Source organism: Dermacentor variabilis, chromosome 8 (genome assembly GCF_050947875.1).
Source record: "Dermacentor variabilis isolate Ectoservices chromosome 8, ASM5094787v1, whole genome shotgun sequence".
Taxonomy (NCBI): domain Eukaryota; kingdom Metazoa; phylum Arthropoda; class Arachnida; order Ixodida; family Ixodidae; genus Dermacentor; species Dermacentor variabilis.
Genome location: NC_134575.1, coordinates 8,598,882 through 8,615,262, shown reverse-complemented (window position 1 = coordinate 8,615,262; position 16,381 = coordinate 8,598,882). Strand labels below are relative to the sequence as shown.

General features: G+C 44.3%; 1 protein-coding gene across 1 annotated transcript; it reads left to right on the top strand.

Moving 5' to 3' along the window:
- Positions 1-683: 683 nt before the first annotated feature.
- Positions 684-11,274, top strand: LOC142589583 (winged helix repair factor 1-like). The gene is made up of 5 exons (XM_075701061.1): positions 684-1,118; positions 1,294-1,484; positions 4,196-4,325; positions 5,105-5,201; positions 10,748-11,274. The coding sequence occupies exons 1-5, from the start codon at positions 1,040-1,042 to the stop codon at positions 11,046-11,048; spliced, it is 798 nt and encodes a 265-aa protein (XP_075557176.1). The 5' UTR covers positions 684-1,039; the 3' UTR covers positions 11,049-11,274.
- Positions 11,275-16,381: the final 5,107 nt, after the last annotated feature.

Below are 16,381 nucleotides of genomic sequence, written 5' to 3'. Positions count from 1 at the left end.
AGTAGCGAATGGCACGCGCGTTATCAGCATAGAACAGTTTACACCCTTTGGAGTGCCCCTTCTGATAACGCGCGTGCCGTTCGTCACTGGAAAGTTCCGGGCTTGCAGCGATAAAGAAAGGAAACGCATCAAGGCAGATGACGATTATTCTTGTGTGGCAGAAGGGGCAAGCCAAAGGGTGTAAACTGTTCTTAGAGTGTATATTTGGTTCTCTTCTCGAAGTAAACGTCAGCGCTTCTGTGTACCAAGTTTGTGTACTCCATGGTGTCCTCGTCCTTTCGCGCGCTATAAGCCTCATCTTGCTACTTCCGGCGTTTATAGTTAAGCAAAGCGTAGCCTTGAAGACTAAGGAATGCAATCTGGACAACGGGAGGAGTGCTGATGAAGGCAACTTTGCATCTTTTTTTTCTTGACAAACAAGGCAGGTATAACAGTGCGAACGAAGTCCTATAGTGAACTATCTGGACCACGAAATGCAATTTTTCTGCAAAATTTGAGTTAGAACAAACGATCATTAAGTGGAAAACGCACATATCTCCGTACCTTGAAAACAGTTGTAAATCTTGATGGACCTATCTGGACAACACCTACCAAAATTTAGCATAAAAATATGGCATAAAAAGATTTCTGTGCACTTTTTTCTTTTTTTTTATTTTCCACCAGTTCTGACGGATGTTTCAGACGGCGCTGTCGTCTGCACACAATGCCGTGTTCATGGTGGTTTCTTTACATTTATCTTCTGAAATGGAGTTGGCATCCTTTTTCCGTATTTGCTAAGACTATTATACGCTATGTATGTTACGGCTATGTTCTGAACGACTAGGTGCATACATAACTTACAAATTGTGGGGTGGCTGAAGCCACAGATACGCCAAATTCCAGTATGCCCACAAGGGAAGTCGCCTTTTGTTTGCTTTTTATGTATATGTTTTTTTGTAGCCCGATGGAAATCGAATCTCCCTAGGCATCACGTAAGCCGCTAGCACACACAGGCGATCGGGGCGCATTGGGCCTCGCGTCAACGCTCTGCGTGCTGGCAATGAATCAGAAAAGACTCATGCGGGCCAGGAAACGCCTCTGCTGCTCGGCCGAACCGTTTTCGATCGCCAACTGCCAAGGTAGGCACTACGACGCAGTTGTGCCGTTGGCTTCCCGTTTTAGATGGCCGCTGTTGCTAACTGCGCGACTTGCATGTTTTGCCTGTTTATCTTGTTTTCCCTACGACGATTGACTTGGGCCTGTCGCCCGATTGTGGCAAAATTCACAGCGTGCGAAATGAACTTGTAATCGCAGACGCGGCCGTGCTGCGAAGGCTCCACCTCGATTTGAGGAGCCAGCGCGTCGCCGGAGAGACAAAGTCAGCGCTGCAGATGCTACGCTCCATATTCCCGTCGGACAAGTTCTTGGCCGGCTTTCCCGCTATTGCCATGAGGCACCAGCTCTACGCCATGGTCCAGAACAGAGTAGACGTCGATAAGGCGTTGGTAAGCCACCAGACCCAGTCGATAGTGTTTGTGTAACGGCCGCCGTCACCGAAAGACACTCTCTTAAAGGCTCTATTTAACAGAAACGGGCCGTGGAAAACCAAACGAAGTCGTTTTCGAGGATGCGCTGTCACCAAATTGTCTGCAGGGGAAACGTTGTAGAATATTGGTAGTGAGTACAGCATGCCTTACAATTTACAGTATTTGGGGCATGTGTAACCAGTTACTAGCCAACAGTAACTTATAGTTATGTTTTAGTACTGCATGTGCAGGCCCTTATTTTCTGTACCCAGGTCACAGGTGGTGTTGCGCTGAAGGGTACTTTGTCCAGTTGAGCCTCTACACCTCTCGTGAGACGTACGGCAACTCTGTGCTCAGTCCTTCTATTACAGCTGCAGGGACGTTACCATTAAACCAAAACAGACATCTTCACAATTGGCTTGCTTGCCCTTAGCAACAACATGCCATTACATCTAGAACCTATTTGCATATGTTACTTATAAAAAAAAATGTTGCAAAAATTCGTATTTTTCCACACCACCTTTTTCGTTTCCTTTTTGTATATATCTTTCTTTTTTTTTTTCCCCCAGAAGTAGGCTTTGCATCGAGCATGTTTTAGTCCAGAAACTGTACCACATGTCTTGAATTTAGTGTTGCATTGAAGTTTATTTTCGACTGCACACACATTCATTTGGGTAAGCATATAAATTAGCGTTCACTAATCTTAATGACCTACTGAAACATGAGGTGAGCTGAATAAGAGCGGGATGGGGAACAACATGCCATACTGTGGTAGTGCTGTTACATTTACTATTTTATGTCACTATAATGGCTGAAAACCAGTGTTTATACATATTGACAATGGCAGCCATACCGCCATGGCTTGCCAGGTAGCTTCATGGCTTCAGCAAGAGGGGGCATTGGAAATTTGTTCAGGTTTGCATGGCTGCCTCACGCTATTCTAACTGGAGGCAAGCTGTCGTTGCAGCATGGTGTGATGATGATGAAGTTTTGATTAACTTTAGGTTAAATCTGGGCCTTTTAGGCACAGTGTGCTATGAGGTGAGCCGATCTGAAGAAGCTAATGGAAGTTGAAATATCACAAGTTGTCATGTCAACATGCTGTGTCAATCACAGAACAATAAGAGCTACTCTAGATCAACCAATCCCATTCTTAAAGAGAACTTATTCTGACTAGCGCAGAAAAAAAGGCATGTATGTGTGATATGCTGTAGGAGGAAAGAAGCAACTTTACCCTATTTATTACTTTATTAGAGAGCAGTCAGTCCTTTATTAGACTGTAAAGAAGTCAGTTGTAAAGCCCAGGAAGGTTGCTCTTTATTTATTTATTTATTTATTTATTTATTTATTTATTTGAATACTTTCCTGGCCTGAAGGCATTACAGAAAGGAGTGGTAAGTACAAAATAAAAAGAAAAGAAACAGTGCATCGTTATACAATGATAGCTGTCTGAACAAAACAAGTCAAGTGCATTGGGTTTAACAAATGGCTTGTCAAGGTCATCGCCTTCCAAGTCCAACATCTTTGCTGCAGCAGTTTGGCTATCGTAAAGCCAGTCTGGCTAACAGTCCGGCTATCGTAAAGCCGTTAATGACAACTTGACATGCTACAATTAATGCCATGCATCAATGACTTACTTGCGACAATTTTTCCGGAGTGCACCATCTCTTACGTTACTTTTTATGCATTTACATATTTATATTTATATTCACCAACAATTTTCAAATAAGCTCACAAATGCTAGCGCTGAAAGCAGTCACTTAAACATTCTGAGCAGCATTCACTTGCATGTCGAAAGCAGCTAGTGTCAGCTGGAAATATTGCTTCGTTGCAGCAACAATCATTGTGGTGCTAATTTTGCTGTCTAATTTGGGATGTTAAAAAAATTGTGTTAAAGAATTGCAATAGTTGAATTTTTTTTAAGCACACTAGCCACCTTACAAATGTATTCCTGTATGGCCTTGCCTATAGGTATTCCACACCATGCAGTACTTCAACTTTTAAACGTGTAAAGTCTGTGGAGCATAGTCTGAGAAACATACTTGTGATTACTTAAGCTTGGAAGCAGATAGATTATTACCAAGATAGTTTGCAGTCAGAGTGGCATATAACTCAGCAGTATGAAATCATGTTGTCCGTAAAAGTCCTGCAGGCTGGCTGTTTGCAGTTCACTTCAATGCTACTTCAAGTCTTACAGAGTTCAAATGGCGGACAGCAACGAGGGTATGCTTGTCATTGCTGCATTTTACATATAGTAACATTCCTGAAAGCCTTATTGTCATTTTGTAACGCTGTTTATCGTATTGTACCAATAGTCTCCACTTGCATATCCTGTGATTATTGACCACTGCTGCCTGTATGGGTTGCCTAATAGTCATAACTTCTTTAAGTAATAAGGTTATCATTACTGATTTGATCCCATGGTATATCGCTCACACCATGCAGCAGTAGTAGCCTTTTCTTTTTAAAAAAGTCTGTACAAGTTCACATTACAAAAGCAGTGCATCTGTGGACGGAAAATTGGCAGAGGAGACAAACGCAAGCACTGTTTTGTTTCTTCTGTCAGCCTTCCGTTCGCCAGTGCGCTGTTTTTATAATGGATTCTGAGCTAGCCCGGTCGCACAGTAACCAGGTGGGTTCTGCGTGGGGCCACAGACGGCTCACTTGTGACATGTGCATTATGTCCGCAGACAGAGATGACGGATCGTGGTGAGATACGGGTTTTCCAGTTGGGGCCGCACGAAACGGATGCAGCAGTGCTCTTTACAGAGGACTACCTGATTTATGTGCGGCAGCGGAGTGGACATAATCCAGCAGTAGGCAAGTGCCAGTTATTGTACAAGATGTAACCTAGTGTAAAGGTGCATGTTCTTTAAGCCTTTCTATCATTTCATCAAGCTAGTTCCAACATAGGCCAGTTCTCTGTGTTGGGCCTACGCAGCAATGCAACCATGTCGCAAACCTCCTGTGTTATGCGTACTCAGGTTGTAATTCACTTTATAGTTATGTGCGATTAGTCCTCATATATTGTGCTTTAAATTTCTGCAAACATTATAGTTACTAGACAGGTACAGCTTTAGCTGACACAGGAATCTTTTAGCATTTTAGCTAAATATGTGGTCACTGGAGCAGCAACCCTTTTATCTTTATTTAAGAATACCTTACAGGCCCCTAGAGGCATTGTGTAAGGGGTGAGAGTACACACAAAGATTATACAATAACTAGAATACATATGTGAATACATATACAAAAAATACAGTATAAGAAATGTGCTATCCGTTCAAAACTACGTGTGTTACCTGTGCATGCATCACCAGTGCATCTTCTATTGCAGTTGTGTCCACAAGATAACTTTAGTTGCATAGTCAGGTGATCTGGCCTGTCATAGCAATATGCCAATTGAATGCATAGAAGTCTTGTGCTGTTTTTAGTAGTGTTCATGCCTGGAGGAATTAATGTTGTGCATGTTTTTGTAATGATGCAGTGTTGCACGCTAATCTTCCTTTGAATTTAAAACTGGAGATGATAAGTAAAGGTTTAGGTTTAAGCTACTTGTAGAACAGAATGCTAAAGGACCACTCTTCATTTCTTGCCAACAGAGAAGTTCCTGGAAAAAGTTGTGATGCGATCCCAGAACATCAGCTACAGCCACACTTCCTTGGTCGTGGAGTACAGCCTGTGTGATAATGAAATCAAGTGAGCCTTCTTTCTTTATTGTTGGGATTTGCTCTCCTACAAGCAAGCAGCTGTCTTGTTTCTTAAAGTGCATCATTCAAACAGGGTTATTGATTAATTTTAACTGCTCACATTCCTGTGTGAAATGGGACCACTTCTGTTAACCCTTTAAGGGCAACACTCGTTAAGGACAGTTCTTGTCAAACCATATGTGTACATTTCATTTGCTTTACATTACCTGTGTGATACCACTGCAGCTGATGATCTTGCATCTGTCTGTCTACTGTGATAGTGCTTTCAAAAGAAAGCAAGTTGTGTGCCAAACTACTTCTTCCTCGTCCTGTGTTCTTGCTCTAAACCAACAAGTTATGCTTGCTGCCTGTCATGCAATGTTGTCTGAAGACATTTAGCCGGAAACTCTACTCGCTACCGAAACTGGGCAAGGAAAGTAATTTTTTTCTGTTGTGTTGCCCATAGACAACACTCATCCATGAAGAGTTAGAGCCATTCATACAGGTTTGTGGCCAGGGAAAAGTGGAAACACTTTGTGTTAACCGATGCGTACGCAATAAGCGGGTATGGTTTATGTGGATACAAAATGCATTAAGCCCCAACCATACGTACGCGTTGGAACATGTCCGCACGTGCCGCATGTCTATGCACGTTTCTTCACGGCGGCGCAGTGTTGCTATGTTCAAGGTAGCCTAGCCTTGGCTCAGCGGCCACGTTAAAGGGACACTAAAGTGAAAAATGATTTCTTCTGCATCAGTAAATTACCGTTCTGCAACACCAAAAACACCACTCTTACAACGATAAGACGTTTGGTACGCCAGAAAAAGCGCAAGAACGAAATGCGGGTGGTGACGCCTACTTAAGTTCCCACACCTGGGGGCTGTGACGTCTTGGATTTTGATGGCATCTTCTAGGGCCTACTAATTATATATAGCGGTATAGATTGACTACATTGTGTTCTAAAGGAACCAAATATTAAACATGGCAAGTTTCGGAAACCTTTATTCAGCCAACGCGGCCGAAATGCGAAAACATACTTTGGAATCCCTGACGTCACGCTGACGTACCGGCGCTGGGGTTTCGGCGCGAAATTCAAATACTGATACTTGGACCTTCATTTTCTCATCTAATAATCAAACTATTTTTTTTTAAATGACTGCCTGCAGGGTTCTCAAGCAATGCTTCATTAGTCTAAACTGATTTATTGTTTCACTTTAGTGTCCCTTTAAGCAATGTGTTAAAGATGGCCAATATAGCACAATAAGTTCCAACTTAAAAATGCGCTTTTTTTTTAATTTTTAAAAGATATTGCAGGAATCATAGTGATTCAATAGGCTCAACTGCGATTTAATGCGAATATTGTGAATCTGGGTGAAACCTGTAGCAGCATCGGCCCAGCATCACTTAATGCAGCCGCTATGGCTGAAGACTTCAACGACTGCCATGATTGAACACAAAAGACGCATGGCACACCGTTCACAACTCGCGTAGCTTACATGCTGCGCGAGGAGTCGTTCCGTAAGTTATGTTGGCTTGCCACGGTCACGTGGAGAGCGTCGCGCGGGTGATGCGCGTGGAAGCCTCTGATGCAGGTGCAGGAAATCTAGCAGTGCTAGGTCTTGACACCGCTGCGCATCAACACACGAAGCGGCGTTCGTGCCTGCCGCCGTAAGCACCCAGATGCTGTTCGGCGTGCGTAGACATGTTCCGGCGCATACGCCTGGTTGGGGCTTTATGTTCACTGGCCACTGAGTCGGGGATTTGAATTTACTACCTTTAAAACGAAACTACTGTTCAAGTGGGTATGGTTTAACGAGATTTTACTGTATAATGTGGCAATGCATTGTTAGTTATTATGCTTGGGATTGCTTAAGACTGCATACAGACTCAATCCTCTGGGGCCCAAGAATTGTTCAAGGTCAGTAAAAATAAATTTTATAGGTGATGCACAAAATCCGGAAATGGCACTGTGAAACAGTGCAACATTTGCTTCCAAACACATCATCCAAATCATGTCTTTCAGCTTCATGGTGTTCCAGTAGTGTCCTGCACACATCTTCCTGCTGCTTCTTGATATCTGAAGTAGGTTGCCTTAGTCCTCTAAAGGAGACACTTTGCTGTAATGTAATTTGTGCAATGCAGTGTTCTGATGCAGGTTCTTTTGTTTAAGGGTTCAGACCGTTCTCTGAGGTGCAGCCTCCAAGAAACCAATTGAGGACAAAGCCGTTTGTTTCAAAAACTCACACACAAACTTTTAATAAAACTAGAAAAAGGATAAAGCATAAAATAAACACTCAAAGAGACATCACGGCAAGAAACACACTTAGGGCTAGTATGGGGTTAACACTACGTGAGTCCGGGCTAACCACAACTGCAAGGGCGCATAATAGTCTCGACGGGGAGAAGCGGCGATAAGACGACTAGAGAAGTGGCGCCAGTCTCACCAAAGGTCGGGGTGTTGGACCTTTGATCGGGTGACCAGAGCGTGACAGCTCTGGCTTGGAGAGGGAAGGCAGGCGGCTTGGCGGCATGAGCAGATGGCGGCGGCATTCTGGCCAGGCAGCTGGGCGTAGAACTCGGGCCTGTAGCCCGACTGCTCTCGTACTGCCCACGGGCGCAGAAGCTCGCTGGCCTCGGGCAGCAGTTCATGATCGGGTAGACTGGCGACGCACAGAATGGGTTGGCAGGAGGCCCCGATCGGGTGAAGTCCTAATAGCTCGGCCTGTCTTCAACTCCTAGTCCGGTGGCCGACCTTCTCCTGGCGTCGTTTCCTGGAACTCTCACTGCGTCTCCCCCTTCTGCCAGCGTGCCTCGCATTTTCTCCCACTCTGGCCGATTCATCATTTGCTCATTGGCTGCTTGAAGCTCTGTGGTCTCTTCTGATTGGATTGGCTTTTTCTCTTAGTTTTCTTGCTCCGCGTGTTCACGTGCCGGACACTCTTCGACATTGTTTTCCATCCAGCACGGAATTCGCCTCGGTGCGTGCACTACTTGTTGTCTGCTTCTTGTACTCTCCAACCATCACACTGTGTCGCGCACTACACACATCACAAGTGTTCACACACTGATTTAATGCATACAAGCTGCTCAAATTGTGATTTTGGCATCGACCAACAGCGAGATAAATCAGAGCAATGAGAGTCTAAAATGTTTTGTGCCATTTGTGCACCTGCCCCAACCGACATTGAGCAGTATGCCATGTTCAGGCACCATATTGGCTTTAGATTATTATCAATTAATTATGACTATGTTCTTTATGCCACAACCTCAAAATTTTGCAGCTCTCATCTCCAGTTCTTTGACACTCCGGATACCAAATCCTTCCCATGAAACTGATTTAAACTGTACGCAAAGTATTCAGTTACAGCATAACACTATGAACCCAAACTAATGCTGCAGCCATAGCCATGGAATATTAGCATAGCATGATGCTCTGAAAAGATGTGAGACCTGTGTGGGGGCAGCTGCAGGTAAGGTAGTAGACTAAGCTGTGCCTCGAGTATGCCTCGAGTATGCTTTGGGTACACACCTGTGCCCTGGCCTAGGCCAACTACAGGTTGGCATTCACAAAAACTTGGCTGCTTTTGCAAGCTGTCATTTCACAAAAAAGAAAAAAAAGTCACGTTTTGTGCAAATGCAATACAGTTTTGCTTTAGTTTCTGGTCATTCAAGCTTGGTATATTTCGTGGAATATGTGTATTCCTAAGATGACTATCCTCCACACATAGCAGCAAGTGATGGTGCCCCCCATACCTGCCAACTCTCCCAATTTTTTTTTTATGTTTATGAATTTGGGCTTGTTTTACGATTTTATGTTGTGTCGTGTTTTGTAAAAAATAAATGTTATTTGCCAAGGAAGTTTGAAAGGTGTTGATAGATGGGGTAATGCAAGAAAGTAGTTCTGTGGTACTTGCGTTACATACTTCAGGTATGGTGAGCTACTTGCATTCAGCAAGTTTGTTCTGTATATAATTCCTTAAAGGGAAGCTGAAAGGTTTTCCAGAAAAAATGAGTTAACATCTGTACATAATGGTTTTCAACCCTCCGAATTCGAATATCGTATCGAAATTGAGCGAAAGAAAGCGCAAATATATTTTATTTCGACGAAAAGTGCAGCAGCGGACACGCCCAGCTCGCGCGTCTCGTTTCCGCCTGTGATTGGTCGGTGCGCCTCGTGACGTCAACTCTGCCGCTGCCGACCGCTGCCGCTACACATGAAGCGCGGTGCCAGGTAGTTTGGTGCTGTTTTTCTGAGACGGTAATGGAAAATTTAGAGAGACTGCGTTTTTCTTAGGAGTTCGGCGTTACTCCCTACATGTACGAGCCGATTGCGAAGAGCCGGCCTCTCGAATAAGCAAACGATGCTGGTGCGAGCAGTGCTTTCGACGCGAACGAAAGCAAAGTCTTGGGATCTCCTCGTGTTGGAAATGCTCTTTGGTAAGTATGTTTTTTGCAAAGCGATCTAGTGATCTCGCCAACCTTTCGCCGATCTAGTGAGCTCGTTTCCGGTCAAACAACTGTAGTGTTGTGTTCCTGCATGCCTCCTCGTGGAACGTAAGCAGGGATGCGATCGTCGGCATTTGTGCGCTGTCCAAAGCTGTCGGCAATCTACAAAGACGGTTTAAACGCGTGAAAAGCTTCCCGGTTCATGCAGTACGTGTAGTGACCTTCATCTGTTGACTACCACGTTGACTACCACTCACGTTGACTACCACTCTACATACACGCAGACGCACCAACAAAGGAATGCAGGGTCGATCGAAGCAGATTACGATGGCACGCACGCAGAAACAAGCGTGGTCAGGCACGGTCGCGGACGCTGCGAAGGAACGAAGCAGAGTTGACGTCATAACACCGCGGTTTCCGGTCTCCGCTCCGCTCGCTTACTCAAAGGGGGGCGGAGCTACAGCGCAATTTCAACCGACGATTACGTCGCTCCTAATTGAAAAAAAAAACCCCCAAATTTTACCTACATGGTTTATAAGGTTCCCGCATCCGTATATGAGCGTCTTATTGAATTCGACAGACTCTTCAGCTTCCCTTTAAGCAGGGCGAAATTAGCAACAGCCAAGTCACTGAAAAAGTCAGTGCAATCTGAAAACATTATGTTGCTGCATTTCGTATCATTAAACCTTTCTCTCTCTCTCTCTCTGCTCTTCCAGGTTTGCTGCTGCTTGTATGCTAATTCTTGTAGTTATATGTATAATAAAACTGATACATATGGGGGTTCGAAAAGGTGTGTTCTCAACAATGCACGCCATACTCTCTCCTCCCCTCCCACACATACACCCTCCTCCATTTGCAGGATTTTTACAAACTTTAAATCTCACAATGGCAGGTATCTGCCCCCTCCTATTTGTCATCTCATCAGTGTTAGTTTTTAACCATAGTGGAACAGAATGATTTCAAAGGAAGTTGGATAGAAGTTGCTTCAGCGGAAAAAAGAAAAGTATTCGCACCTGCCAACAGTGTTTTCACATCTTGTGAAATGCCCTTTGGTTGGGCTTCTGGGCTGGCCTATTCTTTACACTTGGGTCGTTTTTCTCACTTTGCAGTGAACTGGAGCACTTGGGACTGCTGGTTCCACGTGGAATTGGCAGCGATGGCTACCACTGGTGGCTCGGCATTCCTGGCACAGTCTGCTTCCTGAGGACACTCGTCCGCGGCCGTGTTGCCCTCCTACAGATGCTCCGAAGGTCCAAGCACCAAGAGCTATCACGTGCCGAACTGGAGAGTCGGCGGTTACCCCGTGGGACCAAACTGGGCATTGGGTATTTCGTCTACGATGCCATAGGGGCCAACCTTGTGACTTGCGTGAAGACAACGTCTGGGGATGTGCTCAGGCTGAGGGAGTGAGGTGGAGAAGCCATGTACATAATGCGACTGTGAACATGTGTGTGTGTGTGTGCGTGTTACCTGAGCATTATGGACCGACATGCATTGGTGGACATCTGTGTGAAACACCATTGTGTACAGTTCTATGGCTCCCAATCGCCACGGTGTCAGAGGACAACATGAAGTCATCTAGGAATTTAATTCTGCCATAAAAAAGCCCTTGCATTTGGGCGCTATGCTGTCCAGACTTTTTCTTTCCCTGAAATTAACCATTTCAAGCTATGCCAGCTCCAAGACCCTTTTCACACAAAATTGGCCATCGAGACCGACAGTTTTCATGAAGGTGACGTGTGATGTGGCTAGCAGTCAATGCAGCTATTTGGGGTGAGTTTTGTAGTAACGACTTCTTTGTTTCCAACTTTGGAGAAGTAATCAAGAAGGTACAGTATGTTCAGGGATGAACTGATATCCAGTAGAAAAAAGTGCATACAAAGTATATGAAGGCACTTGACATTTGTTAAGCACCACCAAACATTTTAAAATGGTGATAAACCTCACGTGTGGGAGTTATTGTGTGGCCTTTGATACTTGACACTCAATCTCAAAGGCCATGCGTGTCAAAATCAAGGAGTCGGAAGCACACCATATGTGTTGCAATAAATCAAAAATGTTTAAACACGTAAGAAAGATTACATGATTTAAACAGATTTTATGTAGTATTGTGCAATTATTCATTTGTCTTATAGTTATACGTAACCATAAGTGTGGTAATTGCAAACAAGTGTACGTATGAGGGAAAGTACGAGTAAACATTTCTATAGTTACCCAATGAGAAAACTGTCCATGCGTAAGAGTGCCTAAGACAATTGCTTTCAAGATAGAGTCAGCAAGCTGTGGAAGAACACACACACAGTGGCACAAGCATGTCTCTGTGACCATATGACGTGTGCCAAAGTACCCGTGTGGATTTAGGCATGCACTAAGTTCACCTTTAGTAAGCCAGAACTGTGCAGCAGTCATGGCTTCAGATCGGAACGACATCTGCTCACCTGGCGCCGCCACCTGCAGTAGTTTGCTTGGCTCGTCAGTTACGTTGTGCCGCCTTGCACAGCAGTTCGTGTCGCCCCAGCGCTATCGCATTTACCGTAATGGCGCCCAAACGGCTGCAACCACTGAGCCACTGAGTGATTGATGTATGCGAAGAACCAGCGCTTACTTACTGAAGCTTGCCGAGACAATATTTTGTTGGACTATACTGTTTCTCCATTTTTCCGAGAAAATTGCCAAGCTTCATTTATTTATCGCGTAAATCGACGTCAGCACGTGCGTGAGGAGTTTTTGATGTGTGCGAAGAACCAGCGCTTCAAGGATAACTTAGTGAAACTTGCCGATACAACTTATTGGAGCTTGCCGAGGCGATATTTTCTTGGGGCCATAGGCTTACTGTTTCTCCATTATTTCGGGAAAATTAATCTCGTATTAATCTCATATTCGTTAATTTGTCGCGTTAATCGCCGCCAGCACGTGCGTGGGGAGTTTTCGATGTATGCGAATTAAAAACCAGCGTTTTAAAGATAGCTTATTGGAGCTTGCTGAACAATATTTTCTTGGGGCTATAGGCTTACTGTTTCTCCATCTTTCCGGGACAATTAATCTGAGCTTCGTTTATTTATCGCGTAAATCGGCGTCGGCACGTGCGTGGGGAGTGATGTATGCGAAAAAGCAGCGTTTTAGAGAACTTGTTGGAGCTTGCAGAGAGAATACTTTCTTGGGCTATAAACTTACTGTTTCTACATCTTTCCGGCGATAATTAGTGTGAGCTTCTTCGTTTACTTGTCGCGTAAATCGCCGCCAGCACGTGCGTGAGGAGTTTTTGGTGTGCGCGAAGAACCAGCGCTTCAAGGATAACTTAGTGAAACTTGCCGATACAACTTATTGGAGCTTGCCGAGGCGATATTTTCTTGGGGCCATAGGCTTACTGTTTCTCCATTATTTCGGGAAAATTAATCTCGTATTAATCTCATATTCGTTAATTTGTCGCGTTAATCGCCGCCAGCACGTGCGTGGGGAGTTTTCGATGTATGCGAATTAAAAACCAGCGTTTTAAAGATAGCTTATTGGAGCTTGCTGAACAATATTTTCTTGGGGCTATAGGCTTACTGTTTCTCCATCTTTCCGGGACAATTAATCTGAGCTTCGTTTATTTATCGCGTAAATCGGCGTCGGCACGTGCGTGGGGAGTGATGTATGCGAAAAAGCAGCGTTTTAGAGAACTTGTTGGAGCTTGCAGAGAGAATACTTTCTTGGGCTATAAACTTACTGTTTCTACATCTTTCCGGCGATAATTAGTGTGAGCTTCTTCGTTTACTTGTCGCGTAAATCGCCGCCAGCACGTGCGTGAGGAGTTTTTGGTGTGCGCGAAGAACCAGCGCTTCAAGGATAACTTAGTGAAACTTGCCGATACAACTTATTGGAGCTTGCCGAGGCGATATTTTCTTGGGGCCATAGGCTTACTGTTTCTCCATTATTTCGGGAAAATTAATCTCGTATTAATCTCATATTCGTTAATTTGTCGCGTTAATCGCCGCCAGCACGTGCGTGGGGAGTTTTCGATGTATGCGAATTAAAAACCAGCGTTTTAAAGATAGCTTATTGGAGCTTGCTGAACAATATTTTCTTGGGGCTATAGGCTTACTGTTTCTCCATCTTTCCGGGACAATTAATCTGAGCTTCGTTTATTTATCGCGTAAATCGGCGTCGGCACGTGCGTGGGGAGTGATGTATGCGAAAAAGCAGCGTTTTAGAGAACTTGTTGGAGCTTGCAGAGAGAATATTTTCTTGGGCTATAAACTTACTGTTTCTACATCTTTCCGGCGATAATTAGTGTGAGCTTCTTCGTTTACTTGTCGCGTAAATCGCCGCCAGCACGTGCGTGAGGAGTTTTTGGTGTGCGCGAAGAACCAGCGCTTCAAGGATAACTTAGTGAAACTTGCCGATACAACTTATTGGAGCTTGCCGAGGCGATATTTTCTTGGGGCCATAGGCTTACTGTTTCTCCATTATTTCGGGAAAATTAATCTCGTATTAATCTCATATTCGTTAATTTGTCGCGTTAATCGCCGCCAGCACGTGCGTGGGGAGTTTTCGATGTATGCGAATTAAAAACCAGCGTTTTAAAGATAGCTTATTGGAGCTTGCTGAACAATATTTTCTTGGGGCTATAGGCTTACTGTTTCTCTATCTTTCCGGGACAATTAATCTGAGCTTCGTTTATTTATCGCGTAAATCGGCGTCGGCACGTGCGTGGGGAGTGATGTATGCGAAAAAGCAGCGTTTTAGAGAACTTGTTGGAGCTTGCAGAGAGAATATTTTCTTGGGCTATAAACTTACTGTTTCTACATCTTTCCGGCGATAATTAGTGTGAGCTTCTTCGTTTACTTGTCGCGTAAATCGCCGCCAGCACGTGCGTGAGGAGTTTTTGGTGTGCGCGAAGAACCAGCGCTTCAAGGATAACTTAGTGAAACTTGCCGATACAACTTATTGGAGCTTGCCGAGGCGATATTTTCTTGGGGCCATAGGCTTACTGTTTCTCCATTATTTCGGGAAAATTAATCTCGTATTAATCTCATATTCGTTAATTTGTCGCGTTAATCGCCGCCAGCACGTGCGTGGGGAGTTCTCGATGTATGCGAATTAAAAACCAGCGTTTTAAAGACAGCTTATTGGAGCTTGCTGAACAATATTTTCTTGGGGCTATAGGCTTACTGTTTCTCCATCTTTCCGGGACAATTAATCTGAGCTTCGTTTATTTATCGCGTAAATCGGCGTCGGCACGTGCGTGGGGAGTGATGTATGCGAAAAAGCAGCGTTTTAGAGAACTTGTTGGAGCTTGCAGAGAGAATACTTTCTTGGGCTATAAACTTACTGTTTCTACATCTTTCCGGCGATAATTAGTGTGAGCTTCTTCGTTTACTTGTCGCGTAAATCGCCGCCAGCACGTGCGGGAGGAGTTTTTGGTGTGCGCGAAGAACCAGCGCTTCAAGGATAACTTAGTGAAACTTGCCGATACAACTTATTGGAGCTTGCCGAGGCGATATTTTCTTGGGGCCATAGGCTTACTGTTTCTCCATTATTTCGGGAAAATTAATCTCGTATTAATCTCATATTCGTTAATTTGTCGCGTTAATCGCCGCCAGCACGTGCGTGGGGAGTTTTCGATGTATGCGAATTAAAAACCAGCGTTTTAAAGATAGCTTATTGGAGCTTGCTGAACAATATTTTCTTGGGGCTATAGGCTTACTGTTTCTCCATCTTTCCGGGACAATTAATCTGAGCTTCGTTTATTTATCGCGTAAATCGGCGTCGGCACGTGCGTGGGGAGTGATGTATGCGAAGAAGCAGCGTTTTAGAGAACTTGTTGGAGCTTGCAGAGAGAATACTTTCTTGGGCTATAAACTTACTGTTTCTACATCTTTCCGGCGATAATTAGTGTGAGCTTCTTCGTTTACTTGTCGCGTAAATCGCCGCCAGCACGTGCGTGAGGAGTTTTTGGTGTGCGCGAAGAACCAGCGCTTCAAGGATAACTTAGTGAAACTTGCCGATACAACTTATTGGAGCTTGCCGAGGCGATATTTTCTTGGGGCCATAGGCTTACTGTTTCTCCATTATTTCGGGAACATTAATCTCGTATTAATCTCATATTCGTTAATTTGTCGCGTTAATCGCCGCCAGCACGTGCGTGGGGAGTTTTCGATGTATGCGAATTAAAAACCAGCGTTTTAAAGACAGCTTATTGGAGCTTGCTGAACAATATTTTCTTGGGGCTATAGGCTTACTGTTTCTCCATCTTTCCGGGACAATTAATCTGAGCTTCGTTTATTTATCGCGTAAATCGGCGTCGGCACGTGCGTGGGGAGTGATGTATGCGAAAAAGCAGCGTTTTAGAGAACTTGTTGGAGCTTGCAGAGAGAATACTTTCTTGGGCTATAAACTTACTGTTTCTACATCTTTCCGGCGATAATTAGTGTGAGCTTCTTCGTTTACTTGTCGCGTAAATCGCCGCCAGCACGTGCGTGAGGAGTTTTTGGTGTGCGCGAAGAACCAGCGCTTCAAGAATAACTTAGTGAAACTTGCCGATACAACTTATTGGAGCTTGCCGAGGCGATATTTTCTTGGGGCCATAGGCTTACTGTTTCTCCATTATTTCGGGAAAATTAATCTCGTATTAATCTCATATTCGTTAATTTGTCGCGTTAATCGCCGCCAGCACGTGCGTGGGGAGTTTTCGATGTATGCGAATTAAAAACCAGCGTTTTAAAGATAGCTTATTGGAGCTTGCTGAACAATATTTTCTT